The 17461-nt window shown below is 38.3% G+C and overlaps 1 protein-coding gene across 6 annotated transcripts in view; it reads right to left on the bottom strand.

Annotated features, from left to right (window-relative positions):
* The window catches only part of LOC134806861 (DE-cadherin), a 402744-nt gene that overhangs the window by 16060 nt on the left and 369223 nt on the right, over nucleotides 1-17461 (bottom strand). For 4 of the 6 annotated variants that reach the window (XM_063780271.1, XM_063780285.1, XM_063780301.1 and 1 more), the window contains 5 exons: nucleotides 13625-13801; nucleotides 13473-13493; nucleotides 12527-12743; nucleotides 7902-8120; nucleotides 1124-1348 (listed from right to left, as the gene is read on the bottom strand). In XM_063780271.1, the coding sequence (XP_063636341.1) occupies nucleotides 1124-1348; nucleotides 7902-8120; nucleotides 12527-12743; nucleotides 13473-13493; nucleotides 13625-13801 (859 nt within the window). Of the gene's footprint in view, nucleotides 1-1123; nucleotides 1349-7901; nucleotides 8121-12526; nucleotides 12744-13472; nucleotides 13494-13603; nucleotides 13802-17461 lie in introns of all 6 variants that reach the window. The other 2 variants (XM_063780280.1, XM_063780293.1) reach the window with 1 other exon arrangement.

Genomic DNA, 17461 nt, shown 5'->3' with positions numbered 1-17461 from the left:
CTCAATTGCCGCCACAATTTGATTTCGCAATTGCTTGTCGAGCAGGACTGACAAAATGATCTCGCCTCAATTTCATTTCGCCACCCTTCCATCGAGTTGACAACACTGACATCGTGGGAACCACCGGTAACTTCCATTATATTCCGGTTTCCGGATTCTTGGACCACAGAATATCGTTAGAAGCAAGAAGAGATAATTATGAAGAGCGTGACATGACCCACCGTGACACCAAGCATCAAGCGACGCTCTATGGCAAGAGGATCCTTTAATCCTGATGTGGCATGCAGCAAACCTAGCGACGGACTACTCTACGACGCGCAAGGAAATTCACGCTAATTGCGAATTGATTAAATGGAGTCATGTACTTCAGGGGAACTGGGTAGAGTGAGTAAAAGACTCCGTTGACTGGTAATCTTAGACTAATTTATTCAATTATAACTAAGCGTTTTATACACCACTGTTATCTTGACATCACATCTCTAATCTGCGGCGACACATGTATACATTATCTCAACTGAATCAGCGCGTGCTCTAATCTATACTAAGGTATAGACACGCGCTGATTATATTTTGCTGACCGCCATACCGAAAATTCTTACTGCCATGTGCAAGGGCCATAAAACCTATGTCAATACTATTAAATTTCAAGAGGAGCGGGCCATAAACCCTGGGCCTTTTTGCCTATTTCACGGGCCTCGTTAATTCTGCATAAAAAGCAGGTTTTATCAGATTTCTGGCGACCCTGTATAATCCAGCAATAATGGAAACATGCAAAAAACACCGTCGCCCTAGATACGTATAAACTACTCATTAGCGAAGTAAAAACGCGGTTAAAACTAGTCGTTAGGAAAATGATGGAAAAATGTAAATAGATTTACTTGAATACCTATTCTTTAAAGGGTTTTGTGAAAACTAGCTTGTTTGATTCATGTCAACAAGTATTTATTTGGGTACAGTTTGGACACCTGAAGAAACATTCAAGCCAAACGGAAAATAATGACGTACTGCTCGTTTCCCTAAAATAAAACGCAGTATCTATTGCATTTCTGCGGCCATCGTGATCCAGTTATTTATTATCTAGGCACCAGGCAAAAGAAGTGTCACCCAGAGTTAAAAATCTTACCATTAAGTATTTCTCTAGGCGCAATAGGCGCCGCTAGGCTCATACAAGTGGACAGCTTGCATCGATCCACGAACATCTCTATCGAGCTCTTCATCAGCACGATCTCGATGAGGTGAGGCTTGCCGTCCGCGACGTGGACGACGCTGTTGTTGAGCCTAGTGGTGCCGGAGCCGTAGTTCACCAGGAGGATCGGGTAGCCGTCAACTAGCTCCAGGGAGAGGAAATCTGTAAGAGAAGTGTTTGGTTAGATTACAATAATCATCATCAACCAAGCACCATTTTCAATTTACCGTGTTTAAGAGATATATCCATTTATTACTTTTTCAACCTGTTAATAGCGTCCTGGGGGGACTAGCCAAGTGACGTTTCGCCGTGTGTATGCCACATGACTTTTATTCGCATCCCAATAAATTGTTACTTTTTGGTGGCTTTAGTCGGTAAACGATATTCATCTGGGGTATGGGTCCACTACACAGTCCAATTTATTATAATTCTCATCATCGTCAACATAAAAGCGGAAAAGCGTTCACTGCTGGACAGTGTGTGCTGCTCTTTACTGTTTTTATTGAAGTCAAGCGGGAGTTTTGAAAATCGTGAAAATAATTGAATGCTTTACTAAGCGAAAACTTTCCAGTCACTATTTTTTTCTTCAAAAACATTTTAAAACACAGCTTTAAATTTTTAAGACGAACTTCTGCAGACAGATTAAACTTTCTCTATCTCTTACTATAGAAGTCCTAATGGAATTGACTGATTCCATAGCATCGGAAAGCTGCATAAAGCATCGCCGCGCTAAACACCAATTGAATGCGCAGAGCATCCAAAATGCACACTGTTTAGACGACATTTTGTAGCATTGTGCATGTTAAAGACGTTCATCGGATTGGCACAATACTGACTAGACAGAATGCAGCCAATGCATCCTTAATAGGATTGCTAGTTGGATTGTTCTCGTGGGCAAACTTAGAAGTAATCTGTAGAGGACGTAAGTTAAATATGGATGTCTCTGGGGTACGGTACGGTACGGAACGGTATTTTAGACTAATATTATTTTATTGGCATACATATTGTATAAAAGTAATAAATCGAATACCTTTAAACGAGCAATTCTTGTATATACATATATTTATTTATATATATATTTCGGAGATCTCGGAAATGGCTCTATGAAATTCGATGAATTTGATGAAATTCGCGAATAATCGATCTAGATCTAGTAGATCCAGTCTTATATCTAGGAAAACGCGCATTATTGAGTTTTTATTTGTTTACCGAACAAAGCTTGGTCTCCCAGATATTACTTTATTATACGAAACAATGCTAGGTTACAACAGATATATAACTAAAAGTACAAAAGAGAACTTATCCCTATGAGGTATCTCTTCTAGCTAACCTCAAAACTAATTAAAATCAATACTGTGGATATTTCATTTCACTTGGATTGACTTTACGTTCGTGAGGGAAACGCAGTTCCAAACACAACATACATAAGCTGGCAAGTATTTTCTTTCTAAATACATCGTAATTGAACCATTTTCGCATGGAAGCAAATCATAACACTAATCCGCCATTTCTTGTCGTCCTCAAATGCCGCAAATTGCGACAAGTCCACCAGAAAATTAAGTTTTCCGCTCAAGTTTATAAAAATAAAATATCTACGTTAGCTTGTCGCAGAGACTACCTACTTTAGATTCCGCATTGTGAAGCGTTTACAAACAGTACCAAAAATCGGCATTTTACTTGTAATCTAATTATTTTAAGACCCAAAAGCATTCTACAGCACTTTATACTACAACATCGCATGTTTACCCTTATAGTAAAGATCGTATCGTAAACGTCTACGTAACTGAAATGAACAATAAAGCTCTCATATTATCTCATTTTATTCCTTAACCCTTAGACGCAGGGAGTATCAATATTGATACTGAAATAAGACTAGTGCCAACCAAGTTATCTTGAAATTAAGACTATGTTATGACGATATAAATTATTAATTTAAAGTGAATTTGGTTATAACTTTACCTGTGTAAATATGAGTATATACTTCATGCATTAAGAGGTGAAGGGCCTTATAAATATGTTTTTCACCTCAGCAGCTCGAACAAGGGTACTTTGCTTCTTAAAAACAGTGAGCAAAATGCGATTTTGCTCACTGAGTCATTTTGTCTCACTCAGTGAGCAAAATCGCATTTTGCTCACTGATTGTGTCTCACTCAGTGAGCAAAATGCGATTTTGCTCACTGAGTGAGACAAAATGACATTCAAGTGACCTTTATAGTCATTTCAACATGCGGGGTCTAATACAAGTTCGATATACTTGGGTTCTATTATCTCTGTCCCTCTAGGTATGTTCTCACTGCTTAGGGTGAAAAATTTTGTGTACTACACGAGATCAAAGTTATTTACATCTCGTGCGCTTTTGAATCCCTTACTACGCTCAAGATTCTAAATTAGATTCACTCGCTACGCTCGTGAATCTATTATAGAATCTTTCGCTTGCACGGGACTCAAAATAAGCACTCGAAGAAATATCAAACTTTGATCTCTTGTTGTACAAATAACTATTGACGTTCTGGATAATGACTCTTGAATGGACATGAGTGGGACAGCCTTAAATGCTCAATCTAACCAGTGAGTCATCTGTGTCTTGTCGTCATGCCACGATGGAACTTCTTAAGCCGTGTTTACACTAGACGAGTAGTTTAGTCGGCGGACTTGCCGGCGTCACACTCAATTCCCATGGTACTAAACAGAGTTATCTAAGTGTAAAAGCAATACCGTGTAGAACGCCAAAAGGTTTTAAAATTATATGGTAGCCAACGTTTCTAAAAACATGTAACGGCTATTTTATCACAACAGAATAAAGTTATTATATTATTTTAAGGTATATATTATATGTTTCCTTTTTAACATAGCTCTCATTTCCTTATTTAACATAGCTCTCTATGTTAGTAAACTGTAATAGTGAAATATGTTTGTCTTTGTCTGTTACTTTGGTATCTGTGTTTGTTAAAAAGGGAAACAAATTTCAATTTTAAAATATTAAATGGCGCAGTTAGTAGGATAACAACTTACACAATAATAAAGTTTATATTATTTCTTAGATGTTATGTATCGCTTCCTGTATCATTAATTATGGTTTTGAGAAGACACAGCAAACTTGCCCAAAAGTACAGGAAAGACCAAACGGGGCTTCAGAAGCAAAACGGCAAGTACCTAACGACTTAAGAACTCTCGTGTTTAGTGTCTAATTTTCAGTTTTCGGAACTCTAACAAAACTTTATACGAGTACTTAAAACTCTACTCAACCGGGACACGTTTTTTTAAATTACTACTATACTAAACTAGTGAAATTGAATTTGAACTGGTAACTGAGCGTAGCACTTAGTAATCTGGAGAACGTGAGTTCGAAACCCGACTAGTATACTAAATAATGTAATCAGTTTCTCGATCTTATGTCCGAAATATATTATCTTATCCGCCATTACCAGCCACCATTGACCGGTCTGGCCTAGTGGGTAGTGACTCTGCTTGCGAAGCCGATGTCCTGGGTTCGAATTCCGGTAAGCGCATTTATTTGTGTGAGGAACACAAATATTTGTTCCTAAGTCATAGTTGTTATCTATGTAGGTGTAGTATGTATTTATCTATATAAGTATGTATATCGTCACCTAGCACCCATAGCTTTGCTTAGTTTGGGGCTATGTTTATCTGTGTATGATGTCTCCTAATATTTGTTTATTAGTTCATCATCCATTGAGAATATGTCGAATTAATCGGATTAGTTTTAGTATTTGATAGATTCTCCCTTTTACGGCCTCTTAGCCTATTATAGTCGGTAGTGATCCTGCCTACAAAGCAGAAGGTCCTGGGTTTGAATAACGGTCAGTACATTTATTTGTGTGTTTATCACTAATATTTGTTACTAAGTTATGGATATAGGTCACCTAGTAACCATAGTAAAGGCTTCTCTTAGTTTGGGGCTAGTTTGATCTGTGTCAGATTGTCCCCAAAATTTTATTTATTTTTGAGAAATTCAGATTTGGGATTAGACTGCTGGGACCTTTGACTCATTTAGCGAGTCGTGGCAAAAAATTGAGAAATAGGTGGGTAGATAACGGCTGAAAATTTAATTTGAGATCCTTAAAGGAGCTTTGTTTGGAGTATACTAACTACAATTTACAATCAAATCTGGTTTGGTATTCCATGACAGCCGTTCGGAGAAATTCGAAGCTTCAAAGGGTTTTAATTATAAAGCAGGCACAAAGACAACACTATTCGATTACATAAAGCTACCCAAAATTGATATCTACGTAAAAAATACATCTAAACTAAACTAGGTGAATATTTAATGCCCATAATCACAATCGGTTATTCAGGTTATAACCATTATGTAGACACCCGGGCCCCGCTTTATTTTAGAGCATTATTATTAATTATGAACAAACAATGCCGAAACGAGGTTCCCAAACAAGAACGCACTAAGTAATCGTACAGAATATTCCAGAAACCGTATAGAGCAATAACACTCGAACACGCGATCGTAGTCCATAAATCATAACACCCCGTACACGGCTGTCAGTCATTATGGAATCATTAAAAAATCATTATTGCCGTAACTGTGAACTAGGCGTACTAAGGGAGTATAACAACGTTACCAAGTTTCTTTTGCGTGAGGGAAACAAATTGCCAATCGAATTTCGAACTCGAGAAATATACATTTGCGCTGCAATGCCAGCGGCACCCATCGCATCTTCAGAAATGTAAATGAAGCCTCGTGATTGGTCCGATCGAATTGGAATCCACTGTTTCCCGGCTAATTAGAGAGCACGGTACAACTATAAAAATAAAACGTACAGAATACCCAAGGGACCATTGTGGAGTCAGGCCGGAAATCATTATTCAAGTTGTTACGCCAATCCAATGTGACGTATTCATTGTTGGCGGCAACATTGTTGTGCGTCGTAGTCGAATCCTAGTTAACGACATTGTAAGTTAACGAACTTAGTTGCCGAAGTCTTATCGAAGTTGCTATAGGTAGTTTTCAAGTTATCACAAACGAGGATCGGTTGTAAATTATGAGAAATAGTTTGAGAATTACCTTGTAGTTTTTTCTTTGACGTTTTTACAACTGTGAAAATGGTTTTGTGGCGGCCGTATACAACAATTTCTAACTGTCATAAACAAAGTACTAAGAAAATAGATTTATATATTATTTTTAAGTACGATTTCTGACATATAGGTAATTAAGACGTTTCTATAGGTCCTATCAGAAGTGAGATCCTAATATGGGCGCAGAAAAAGGTAAGCATAAAATTGCGAGAAATTGCCTCTTTTTTATTTGATGTCGCAAAAGAATCCACTAACATAGCTTTCCGCAATTGAACGAAGTATATTTGTGGAAATTGAATTACATTTCGAAGACAATAGACAAAGGGGCCTAATATCTACCTAATCAGAAGTAGTATCGGAGAGATATAACCATAACTTCGTAGATGTGTATAAAAATAAACGGTTCAGAAAATCGGCGTGGCACAAATTAACTGGATACTCTGATCTGCTGGCCTCGTTACTGTGTGTACTTTTCACTTAACTGGATTGGCAATTTGGCATCGGCCGGCGAATCTTTGCGTTCTTGCAAGAAACATTGCCAAACTGTAAAAAAAGCCGTTAAATGTGAGATTAACTTGAGAACGTCGGCTAACATGATGTAATGTGGAAGAAATCTGACTGCGGGTGTGCCAAGTATATACTTTGATATCAAAGGATTCCAAATTTGCATGTAAATAAGTTTGTATAAAATCTAAAAATAAATAAAAATCTGCTTAGAATATTTGACAAGCTTTCCTTACTTTTTGAACTTTATGTTAACGTGTATTAGGCCTGTTCCTGAATAATATTTATAGTAGATACTATTCTATGTATGTCACACCGATTCTTTACCGACTAATCAGGAAACGGCCTTAATAACCCTCAATATTGGAGTCCCTCGGGAAAGACTTATTAATATTCTTAAGAGTTACACCGATTGTATGGCTGCGGCTAGCTTCGTGACTCTTAAAAACATAACTTTACATTATTTATCTTCACACTTTCCAAACATGAAACGACTGATTTGGATATTATTTATGTACGTACGTACGTAATTACAGTAGCGAGTGACAGCGCCAGGACATATCGTTAATCAAATTCTTCATCCAATAATTTTGAAGGTATCGAAGGATGATTTACGCTACAAATATAGTAATTCACGTGTCATTAGTGGGAAGGTACATTAGATGGGTTATCAAAGTAATGGATACCTGTTACAATCGTATATACACTAGTAGGTTTTTTTATGTTATTTTTATGCTGTACTATACTGTTTTAACATAAAGAGGTGTTGTTGTTATAGGAGGGATATGAGTATGAGTATAATAATGCATGCAGAAATACTTAATTAAGGAATGTGTATTCAATATACAATTTCCCGCTATTCAAAAAAAGTTTTAATTGGTCAATAAAATTTTTGATTGACTAGAGTCAGACCAAGAATAGTCTGCAGCGGATTTGATAGCTTACGCAGTGAAAGTGTTATTTTAAACGTCAAACTTCTATGAAATTATGAAGTATAAATGACACTTGCACTGCGTGGGCTATCAAATCCGCTGCAGACTTTTTTTGGACCGACTTTAAAATGAAATTCTATATGTCAAACCTCTTGCGCGGCATTACAATACTTGGCGTTGCCAAATTGCGCGCTGTACAGTTGTGCTGTACAGTGGTCACGAAATCTTACCTTGAACATCCAGCAGAGGATTGTACTTGAGGGGCCCCAGATAGAAGACCAAGCTGTTGCTGGTGTGTGACGTCACAGTGAGGGTCATGTGGCCCTCGTGGCAGGCCGGGGGTGGGGGGTACATGGCCCAGCCGTCGCCGTGGAAACCGATGGAGGTCTGCTCGCAACGGGGGCCGGTGAGGCCTTCGGGGCATTCGCATTTGTCGGCGAACGGTGTGCCTGTATATGAGGAAAAAATATTAGATGGATGTTACTTCTGCACTGGTCCCAATATGTAAGAGGCAAGAAGGCAAGACTTATTCCTTTCCAAGAGTAGGTCTTAATTCCTTCGCGTTTCAATTAAAATGCTAAAATTCACGTTGACGTGCTCCGCGTAGCTGTACAAGTTGTAAAATTATTCGTGGACTCGTGATGCATGTTGTTGTCGTGAAATTTGAACGGGTTAACCGACTTTCCCACCATATCTTAAGTTTTGCGTATTGTTTCTTATTCGCAGACCTCCTAACCATATGTACTATATGTAGACCCACAGCATATAGTAGACCTACTGTAATATAACCGTAAATGGACTCGACCGGTATTCCTATTTTACAATTTGTTAAGATACAATTTGATCTTTAAAATATCAAGGAACAATGGTGTTCCGGACATTTCGGAGGCGTGCGCGAAGCTGAAGCCAACACGTAGACGCCCTTTTGACACTTTAATGAGATGCAAGGGCTACACCGAGCGGATGCTACCCTGCCCGTGTCATGGGACGCAGGGGCAGCACCCCCCAGAATATAAGGACTTTTGGGAGTTGATGGAATTTAAAATGTACTGAGTTAGGTAATAGCTTAGAGCATTTAGTAACTGGAGACGCCTTGGCTGTCATTTTCTGTACAAAACAGTCTGCCGATTTTTGCGGGGGAGGGAACGTCAAATGTATACATGAAAAATGAATGTATGTATAAATGTATGTGTATTTCTACATGATTTGTACGTAACGTACAAATAGCCATGTCAGTCCATACAAAAGTTTGCACAATTGTACAAGGTTTTCGGCAGAGCGGTAAAAGGCGACTCCGGTTATTAAATGCTCTAAGGGTAATAAGAGCGATGGACTACAGTTATTATGCTATCTTGACCATCGCTCACGCTGATTAGGGCACGCGAAAAATATAATATAATATAATATAATACCACGCACTGTGATTTGTGAAAATCAAATAAAAATTCGAAATCTCAACAAATTGTAAAAACCAGAATACCGCTAATGGAAACGAAAATAATTCGCATCGATGTTCGATCAGTTTTCATAGCCGATACAAAAACTAAAAAAACAGTGAGTACACCCTATTTATTACTGACTGTTATCGAGCGCCCTAAATTAATTCATATTTCTATGCACTCAACATGAGTGGCATCACTCGTCCATTAGGTTAGAGTGAGTGCTGGAATATATTTGATTGCCTAAAGTGGACGGTGCTAATCCACGTTGATAAAAATGGACCATTATCGGCTTTAAAAATATTATCAAGATTATTATATTATAAAGTCATTATCACAGCATACAGGATGACTCACGCTAGACCGGGCCGAGCCCGGGCCGAGGCGTCCGATATGTCATTTTCTATGACGGCTGATCACGTGGTGCTTCCATATAAATACGAAGTCCCGGTAGCTCCGGCTCGGTCTAGCGTGAGTCATCCTTAACTAGTATCACTCATTTTGGTGAATAAAAATGTTCGTCTAGACTAGAAACTTGACGACGGTAATCTTTAGTGTTCCATATAAAACTATGTTTACGGAGCACTTATGGGATCACTTCGGTCTTGGAAATCGATTAAATTGCGTTTTTTTTAACGTGGTTCGTCGTAATTTCGTGTAAGAATTAAAATTTTGAAACTAAGATATAGTTAATCTGTCTAAGCTAACGGACTTTGTCGTGACAAAGTACAAGGTGTACTAGTACAAATGTCTCAATATGACGTTTTATAGAAATTTTACGTTTTTTGTGACATCTCCATACTAATACAGTAAAATTATACATTTTGCGTTTGCGTCAAATCCGGTAGTTCTGATTTTTTGCAGACTTGTTTATGATGTTGGCCCAATGAATAATCCAAGTTTGTGACCTCGAGCGCCGAACGCAACTTTGTCAAAAATCGAATAAACCGCAATTTTTTTAGATTTGGGCGACTATAACCCTAAAGTACTAGTTTTTGATAATAACTTCCTAGGGCGTTTATAAAATAGACTAAATTTGCTACAATAAGACACTAGAATTGTCTCTGTACATCTAATACTTTCCGAGATAGAGCGTTTCAAAATGTATATTTTTTTCGAACTTGTATTCGTAGGCTAAGTATGTGCAGTGAGTATACACTTTTGTCTCAGGCGATGCCGGTTGGCACAATTGTTTCTAAGGTCAATCAAAGCTGATTTGGCCCGGTAGCCACAAGATCGTAACACCCCCCCAACAGGGCTGCCAAAGTTGCGTTCGGTGCTCGAAGTCACAAACTTGGATTATTCATTGGGCCAACATCATAAACAAGTCTGCAAAAAATCAGAACTACCGAATTTGACGCAAAAGAGCCAGGTTACAAAATTCGACAAAGTTACTGGATTTAGGCCCTCAGCACACGAGGCGTAAGCGTAAGAGACGCGTAAGCGTATAGTAATACGCGCGTAGAACGAGAACGCTACGAGCACGTACGAGTTAAAACAAGTCCGCACACGAAGCGTAGTCGTAGCGTCTCTGTCATCATTACGACAGTCGTAAGCGTAGCGTAAGCGTAAAAAACTTCTAAGCAAACAGAACGATTACGCTTACGCGACGCTTGGTAACGTTAACGAGTACCAGAAAGGTGCCGTCTCTAAACTAAAGGGGCTTACTAAATATTAGAATTTTACGCGAACAGAGTCGTAAAAGTGACATTCGGCGTTCCATTCTACTTCCACATATCAACAAATCACATTTACATTTGACCCAGTCAAACAAATCAACAATAATTAAGTTCGAGCCATTGACATCGACGTATTTCACGAGAATTGTGTATTCGAGAGGAGTGCACACTGCACTTGGGCTCTCAATATCGCGGATTCGCGGATGTCAATAGTGAAGTGATACTGCAAACTGACAGGCGGCCGAGGATTGTTAGGGGTTAGCTGTGATGTAGGTATATTAGGTGGGATTAGGAGGATTAGGAATGGCGAAGCTTTTCAGAGTAGGTATATAGGCACATCCGATAGAATTAGCCTTATAGGATCACGATTTACACAGTCTATTTGCTTCTCACTGATTTAAACTGGATGGGCATATTTAGTTTATAGTTGTTTTTGACGAAGATTGTTTCAGAAATTATGGGTTGTTTTAGTGTTAATGTAGAATAAGGTTATGATGATGATTGTGCGGATTACGATTGTGTTTTGACGAAGCATGTCGCGGATTACCTTTGTGTTTGATTTTGAGTAAAATATGAATATTTATTAAAAATTGAAATAGACTTAAATGTTATATACTACTGAAAAAGTGACTAGCCCTCTAATAGCACCAACCAAGCCTTCCTGTGGCTCCAGCCAGTGATATCCGGCCTCCGCCACAGGAAAACTTCAGTCACTATTTCTTTAGTATATGACATCTAATTCAGTTTATAATTTATAGGTATATGACCTTATATGGTAAGAGAAACAAAGTTTATTTTACCCGGGGCAAGAGTATGAGGATTATTTACAAGTGTTACTCTTGCCCCAGTGTTTGTCTTACCCCATCTGACCTTATGGTAGTGTGACAACTTAAATAACCTCATAGCAATATATTTGGTAAAATAATTTGTGCCCATTGTAGCACATTGTAGCACACAATTTATGACGAAATCCCAAAATTATAACCGAGTATCGAAAAATAGCGTACCTAATAGACTAAAGCTTTTACAGTGTCCACGATACCAAATAGAACGTCAAATCCGATTGTAGTCTATTATTGTCACTGTCAGACTCCGTCGACCGGCGACGGCGGTCCTTTTGTGAGCAAAGGGTTTGCACAACAGAGTACCATTTTAGTGTTTCAACATTGTACTGACGTGTGATCTAGTGCTTTCGGGAAACAACGAATTTTAGTTGAAAACTCGGGAGTTTTACGATCTTTTTATGAGTTTCTTGAGGTAAGAATAACGTTTTTGTTATTGACAACTGGTTATCTTCGATTACTTGTAAAAAGGAATAACCGTTTTGATGTGAGAAAGTGATCCAGCGTGTTGATTTGGTGGAAATAGTTTAGGCCATTCAAGATAATAAATAATCAACATTTTAAGCAAGTTTCCAGGGAACATCATCTGTTTCTTCGCGTAAGCTCAAAAAATATAACTCACCTCCATTCAAACACACAATCCTGCTCTCCGCTTCTCATGTACACTCCGGCACAACCCTCGCGGACACGCCAACGAAGCTGCTGAGTTTGTATACAGACAGTACAAATATTAAGTTTAAAGTCTTCAGAAGACTCACTTCCATTCAAACACACGATCCTGCTCTCCACTTCACACGTACACTCCGGTTTAACCCTCGCGGACACGCCAACGAAGCTGCTGCTATTCGCATACAGACAATCCAAACTTTAAGTTCAAATTCTTCAGAAAACCCACCTCCATTCAAACACACGATCCTGCTCTCCACTTCACACGTACACTCCGGCTCAACCCTCGCGGACACGCCAACGAAGCTGCTGGTGTTCGTGTACACAGACAGAGGCACGTTGTTCTTCATCAGCACGTTGCGGCACGAGTCCTCGCATTCCACCTTCTCGACCATGCACTCGTCGATGTTGATCATGTAGATTCTGGCGTTCAGCTCTTTCTCCAACTGCGGACAATTTTGAGGTTAGTTTAAAAAAAAACGCCAGGTGGTTAAGTCACAGGCCAGGCTGGTGACGATAATCACTAGTAAAGTTGTTTGTGTAGCTCTGACTTTTCAATTATAATAGAAGCTGGAACTGGGTACCTAAATAAACCATAGAATTGTTATCTCAATACAAAACAAAAGTCAACCAACACGTCCATAACATACGAGTAAATACATAACACAAATAGAACGTATTTGAAATTGAAAAGTTCTTTTGTGTAGGCGACGAAAAATATAAAGCGGCCTAGATATTTCAGTTTCAAAACAATTCGATATCTTGTATTGTTGTTGAGTTGACAACAGAGAGCTAAATCCACTGATAAAACAGCTTTTTTATATAAATTCATGGAATGTCTCTAACCATACCACAATAAAGTTGGGACACAAAATTAAGGCATTTTTTGCCGCCACAGATGTTATTCAAAGTCAATTTGTGATTAAAATTGGATGCTTACTTAGGGGACTTGGTCACAGCTGGTTTGTTTAGCATTATGCGATATTTTTGTAATTAATTAACCTCATTTTAATGATGAATCACCAAGGACAGAAGTTACCTAGATAAGAGGACGGAACATAATAAATTTGAGTATATTTCAAGTTTCAATTAGTATCGATTACCTTCTTTACTTTAACTACCAGGTTGATGGTTATTGTAAATCGAGGTGGCAGTAGGGTGTCCACACAACTCACCTCCTCCTGTATTGTGGTGACCTGATGATGATAGTAATGCAAGCCGTGCGCAGAGAACTTTACCCCAAGGAACGCGTCCTTGACTGTCACCTGGTCACAAACTTTAAGGGTAGGGTGTCCACACAACTCACCTCCTCCTGTATCGTAGTGACCATGCTGTCCAGCTTCTCTGGCGGATAGTACGGCGAGCCGTGCGCAGAGAACCTCACGTCAAGGAACGCATCTTTCACTGTAGGTTTGTTGAAGACAGTGAAAACGTCCACGTTATCCAAAGACGTGTTGTAGAGCTTCGCTAGACGGTGATGCAGCTTGTCCTTTTTGCTTGAGCCCTGTAGAGAAAATTATACATTAATCCATGTAAACAGTGTAAACGGGTTTTCAGAAAAAGTGGTACCATTTACTTTTTTTTTCGAAAAACCATCAACTTCTAGGCTTTTTAGACTCAAAATCACGAGTACTATTAAAAGAAATTGTTCAATACGACTTCGTATGCGTTAAAGGATTAAATAAAACGATGCCTACCTATAACTAGTAAATAACGTGAAAAAGACTGCTCCGCATTTTTGCCGAACATTGTCAGAAGCCATATACCAAATTGAATTCTTCGGTGAGATATTACTCTTATGCTAAAAATAGAGGAATCCCCTTTCGCGCTACAAGCGTTGGATATCCAACATTTGACACTTCAGCATCGAGTGGGAATCGAATGAGACGCCTGAGTGAGTACGAATTGGGTGAGCACCACGGATCATGTTTTACAACTAGATGGAGCATGTATGGTGTAAAATAATATCATTCAAAATAAAACTATGGAAACGGATTGATCGCGTATAATGAATTTACGAGTATATACATCCCGACGTTTCGAACCCTTTATATAACGATTGTAATCAACGGGTGACTGAGGAAAAAAAATATATTTACCAGTATCAAAATTACAATCTGCAAAACTGTATATACAAATATAATGAACCAGCCGGCGTATTATGGATGGTTTTATCCACGTGATAAAATAACTGTCACCTTTCACACCGCGGAATAGAAAGTGACGGACACCGTTTTATCACGCTGTCACGTAGACATAGAACGACCATCATATCCGTACAGAATCTATAAATTTTAAGGCTGGTTATACATGCGGAATTGGTTCATAAGGCTGTTTATACATTACAATATGTTCAAGTAAAGATACATATCTGACCCGAGAAGATTTAAATTCGTTCTAAATTGTAGGAGGGTTCTCAATATGGAACCGGCAAGAAACTCGGAGGGACACGTTTGTAAAACATTGGAAAAGGATACTTGTCACGTACGGATACCGATGATGGATGGACGCATCCGAACAGTGAAGGTATGATACTAAACTTTTTATAATATGAGTGCATATTAGTGGGACCTAGTGTGAGACCATCTACGGTAAGCAGTGGGCACACACGTTCCTATCTACATAACTTTGCCTTAAAATGCGCAACTAGAAAGCATTTCTACACACAATTTGATAAGTGTTTATTCTATATATATCCCACAACGCCGTCTCGCCGTAAAAATTTGAATATTCAGATTTACCGAAAAGAAAATCTTTTCGACGGGCTTTTTGCTTCATTATATTTCATAACGGCAGTGGAAAATTCAAGGAAATCATTATCTTTTAGGTTTAAATATGTCAGTATTACACGTGTAAGATTTCCTTTTTCCAGGTATACTCAGTACAATTTATCGACCACATACGTGTCAATAGAATTTCAACTTTAATTTTTCCGATTTAAAGTTCAAATTAGATTTCGCAAATTTAAACTCGTTTCCAAATGAATCGCCAAAGCCAACCAAAACTTACCTAACAGTTCTATTTCTTAATCTTAACTCATTCCAAATGTGGAATTTCAAAGAGAGTTAAAATATGTTCCAAAAATTAATTATGAAGTATGCATAGTGAAAAATACCTCGTAAATCTAGCAAGAATTCTATGGCTTACTGCCAGAATAAAGTTTCATGCGGCAATTCCACAGTCATTTGTTTTCAATTGGAATCTGTCCCACTCGGTTGAACATTAGAGCATTTGGTTGAAGTTATAAGTTGAATTAAGACGATTAATGAGAGCAAGCCAAGCCAGGCTGCATGCTGGCTACGTCTGCGTAACTTCATTTTGGTGAACTTATTCTATTATTTTAATATAGTGCAGCTCTACCTGACTATTAAAACGTGCATGCATTCATCTTACTAAGAGATATGATAATTTGAATGTTTGAAATGACTACATTTTAGGAATGCTTTTGTGAAAAACCACGTTTATATCCAGAAATTAATATAATTTTAGAAATTCTATTGAATCACTATGTTTGCAAATGAACCAACGGAGATGTCATTATTGTTGTCGCTTTAGGAGCTTTGTCGAAAGACATGTTTTTTTAATAGTGCCTTACACCCCTTATTCACAAAATTTTACAAGCCTCAATTACTTTAATTTATGTTTTTTCCCTTTCTTACAAATACAAAAGTCAAAATGACAGATCAAGACAAACGATTAATAGCTACCTAATTGAGGCTTTAAGCGCGTTTATGAATAACGCCCTTATTCTGTGTTTTCTTGTTTTTATGGTACATTTTTATTGTTTGTTTATACCCGAGACAGTATGATGAATAAACATAAATACGACATTTTTTTTTATCTACAGCTTTATGTACATTTCTATCATTTAGCCGTGTGTATTTTTGTGGCGTGAACATGGCAGAGAGGTTATATCACCACTTCTTACAAGGCGTAAAACGGCGCCCGTATTTTCCCTCGCATAACGGCTATGCCAAGAATTCCAAAGTTTAATGCCATGATTTGCTAGCGACATGTCATAAATAAAGCCACAGAATAAATAATAGTACTAAGTACAGAAGATTAACTCTAACAAAACGCATCTATTATGAGAGATACAAGCGCATACGCGAGCAGGCATTTAGCGGTGCGCGGCAACTGCTACTGCTAGACACCAAAACTGGTGTGGCCGCATGTACTACGTCACGAAATCGCGGAGCGAGCCACGCCTGGTAAAGCCTAGATTTTCTTGCAAAGGTTATAGCTTTTGCCCTTGACTGTTTGTTAGCATATTTCGGTTATCGCTGGGGAATAAAAAGTGTGTCGCTCTACCTATAAACTATCTGTATGCAAATTTGTATGGCTAACTGGTGCGTAGTTAGGGCGTGATGGCGAAACAAATAAACAATACAATATGGTGGTGGTGCTTTTAAAATTCAGCAATGCTAAATTTCTCATACATTTTGTACGTTTTGTTCTGATTTTTTACATTGAAATATATTCTTTTACAAAATACGAATACATTTCTTTCATTAGTTTTTTACAGCTGTTCTTAGTTATAAGGGTAGGTAATCCAACAAAAACTAAAAAGGTTAGGACCACTTGCGCCATCCAATTAACCCGGGGTTAAGCGGTTAAACCGTTAACTCAGTGTCAAATTGTACAGGTAACCATGGTAACTCCAGGTTTAACGGGTTAACCACGGGTTATTGAAATGGTGCAAGTGACGCTTACTTAGTTAGGGTTAGTTTTTAAAACAATTTTCAAATCGTTTTTACCTACGATTTATAGTTAAAGATATGTTAAGAGACACAGAGTCTTTAATGGCGATGGCGGGCACTCCCATTTAGACAGAACTTCTAAATCACTAATGGAATCTTTATTTTAGGACCAGAATCCCTTTGAGTTCTAATAAGACTCCAAAATTAGCGGATGAACCTAAAGGAACCGGACTTGTGCACAGCTTCTTCTGGTACCTTGTTGATGGTCACGTTGACTATGGCTTCCAGAAGAATGGGATTGGCTTTGACAGTCACTTTAACTATCGCCCTTTTATGCCTGTTTCACAGCGCTAACAATTCATATCAAACACTGCATGCAGACAACTTTGAGTACGTTTCTGGGTGGATAAGTAATAGTCAACGTCAATGCATATAATATACTTGTTAAACCAGCAGCGGTATGA

Source organism: Cydia splendana, chromosome 1 (assembly GCF_910591565.1).
Source record: "Cydia splendana chromosome 1, ilCydSple1.2, whole genome shotgun sequence".
Lineage (NCBI taxonomy): Eukaryota > Metazoa > Arthropoda > Insecta > Lepidoptera > Tortricidae > Cydia > Cydia splendana.
The sequence above is the reverse complement of the archived record's forward strand: the minus strand, read 5'-3'. Positions and strand labels throughout refer to the sequence as shown.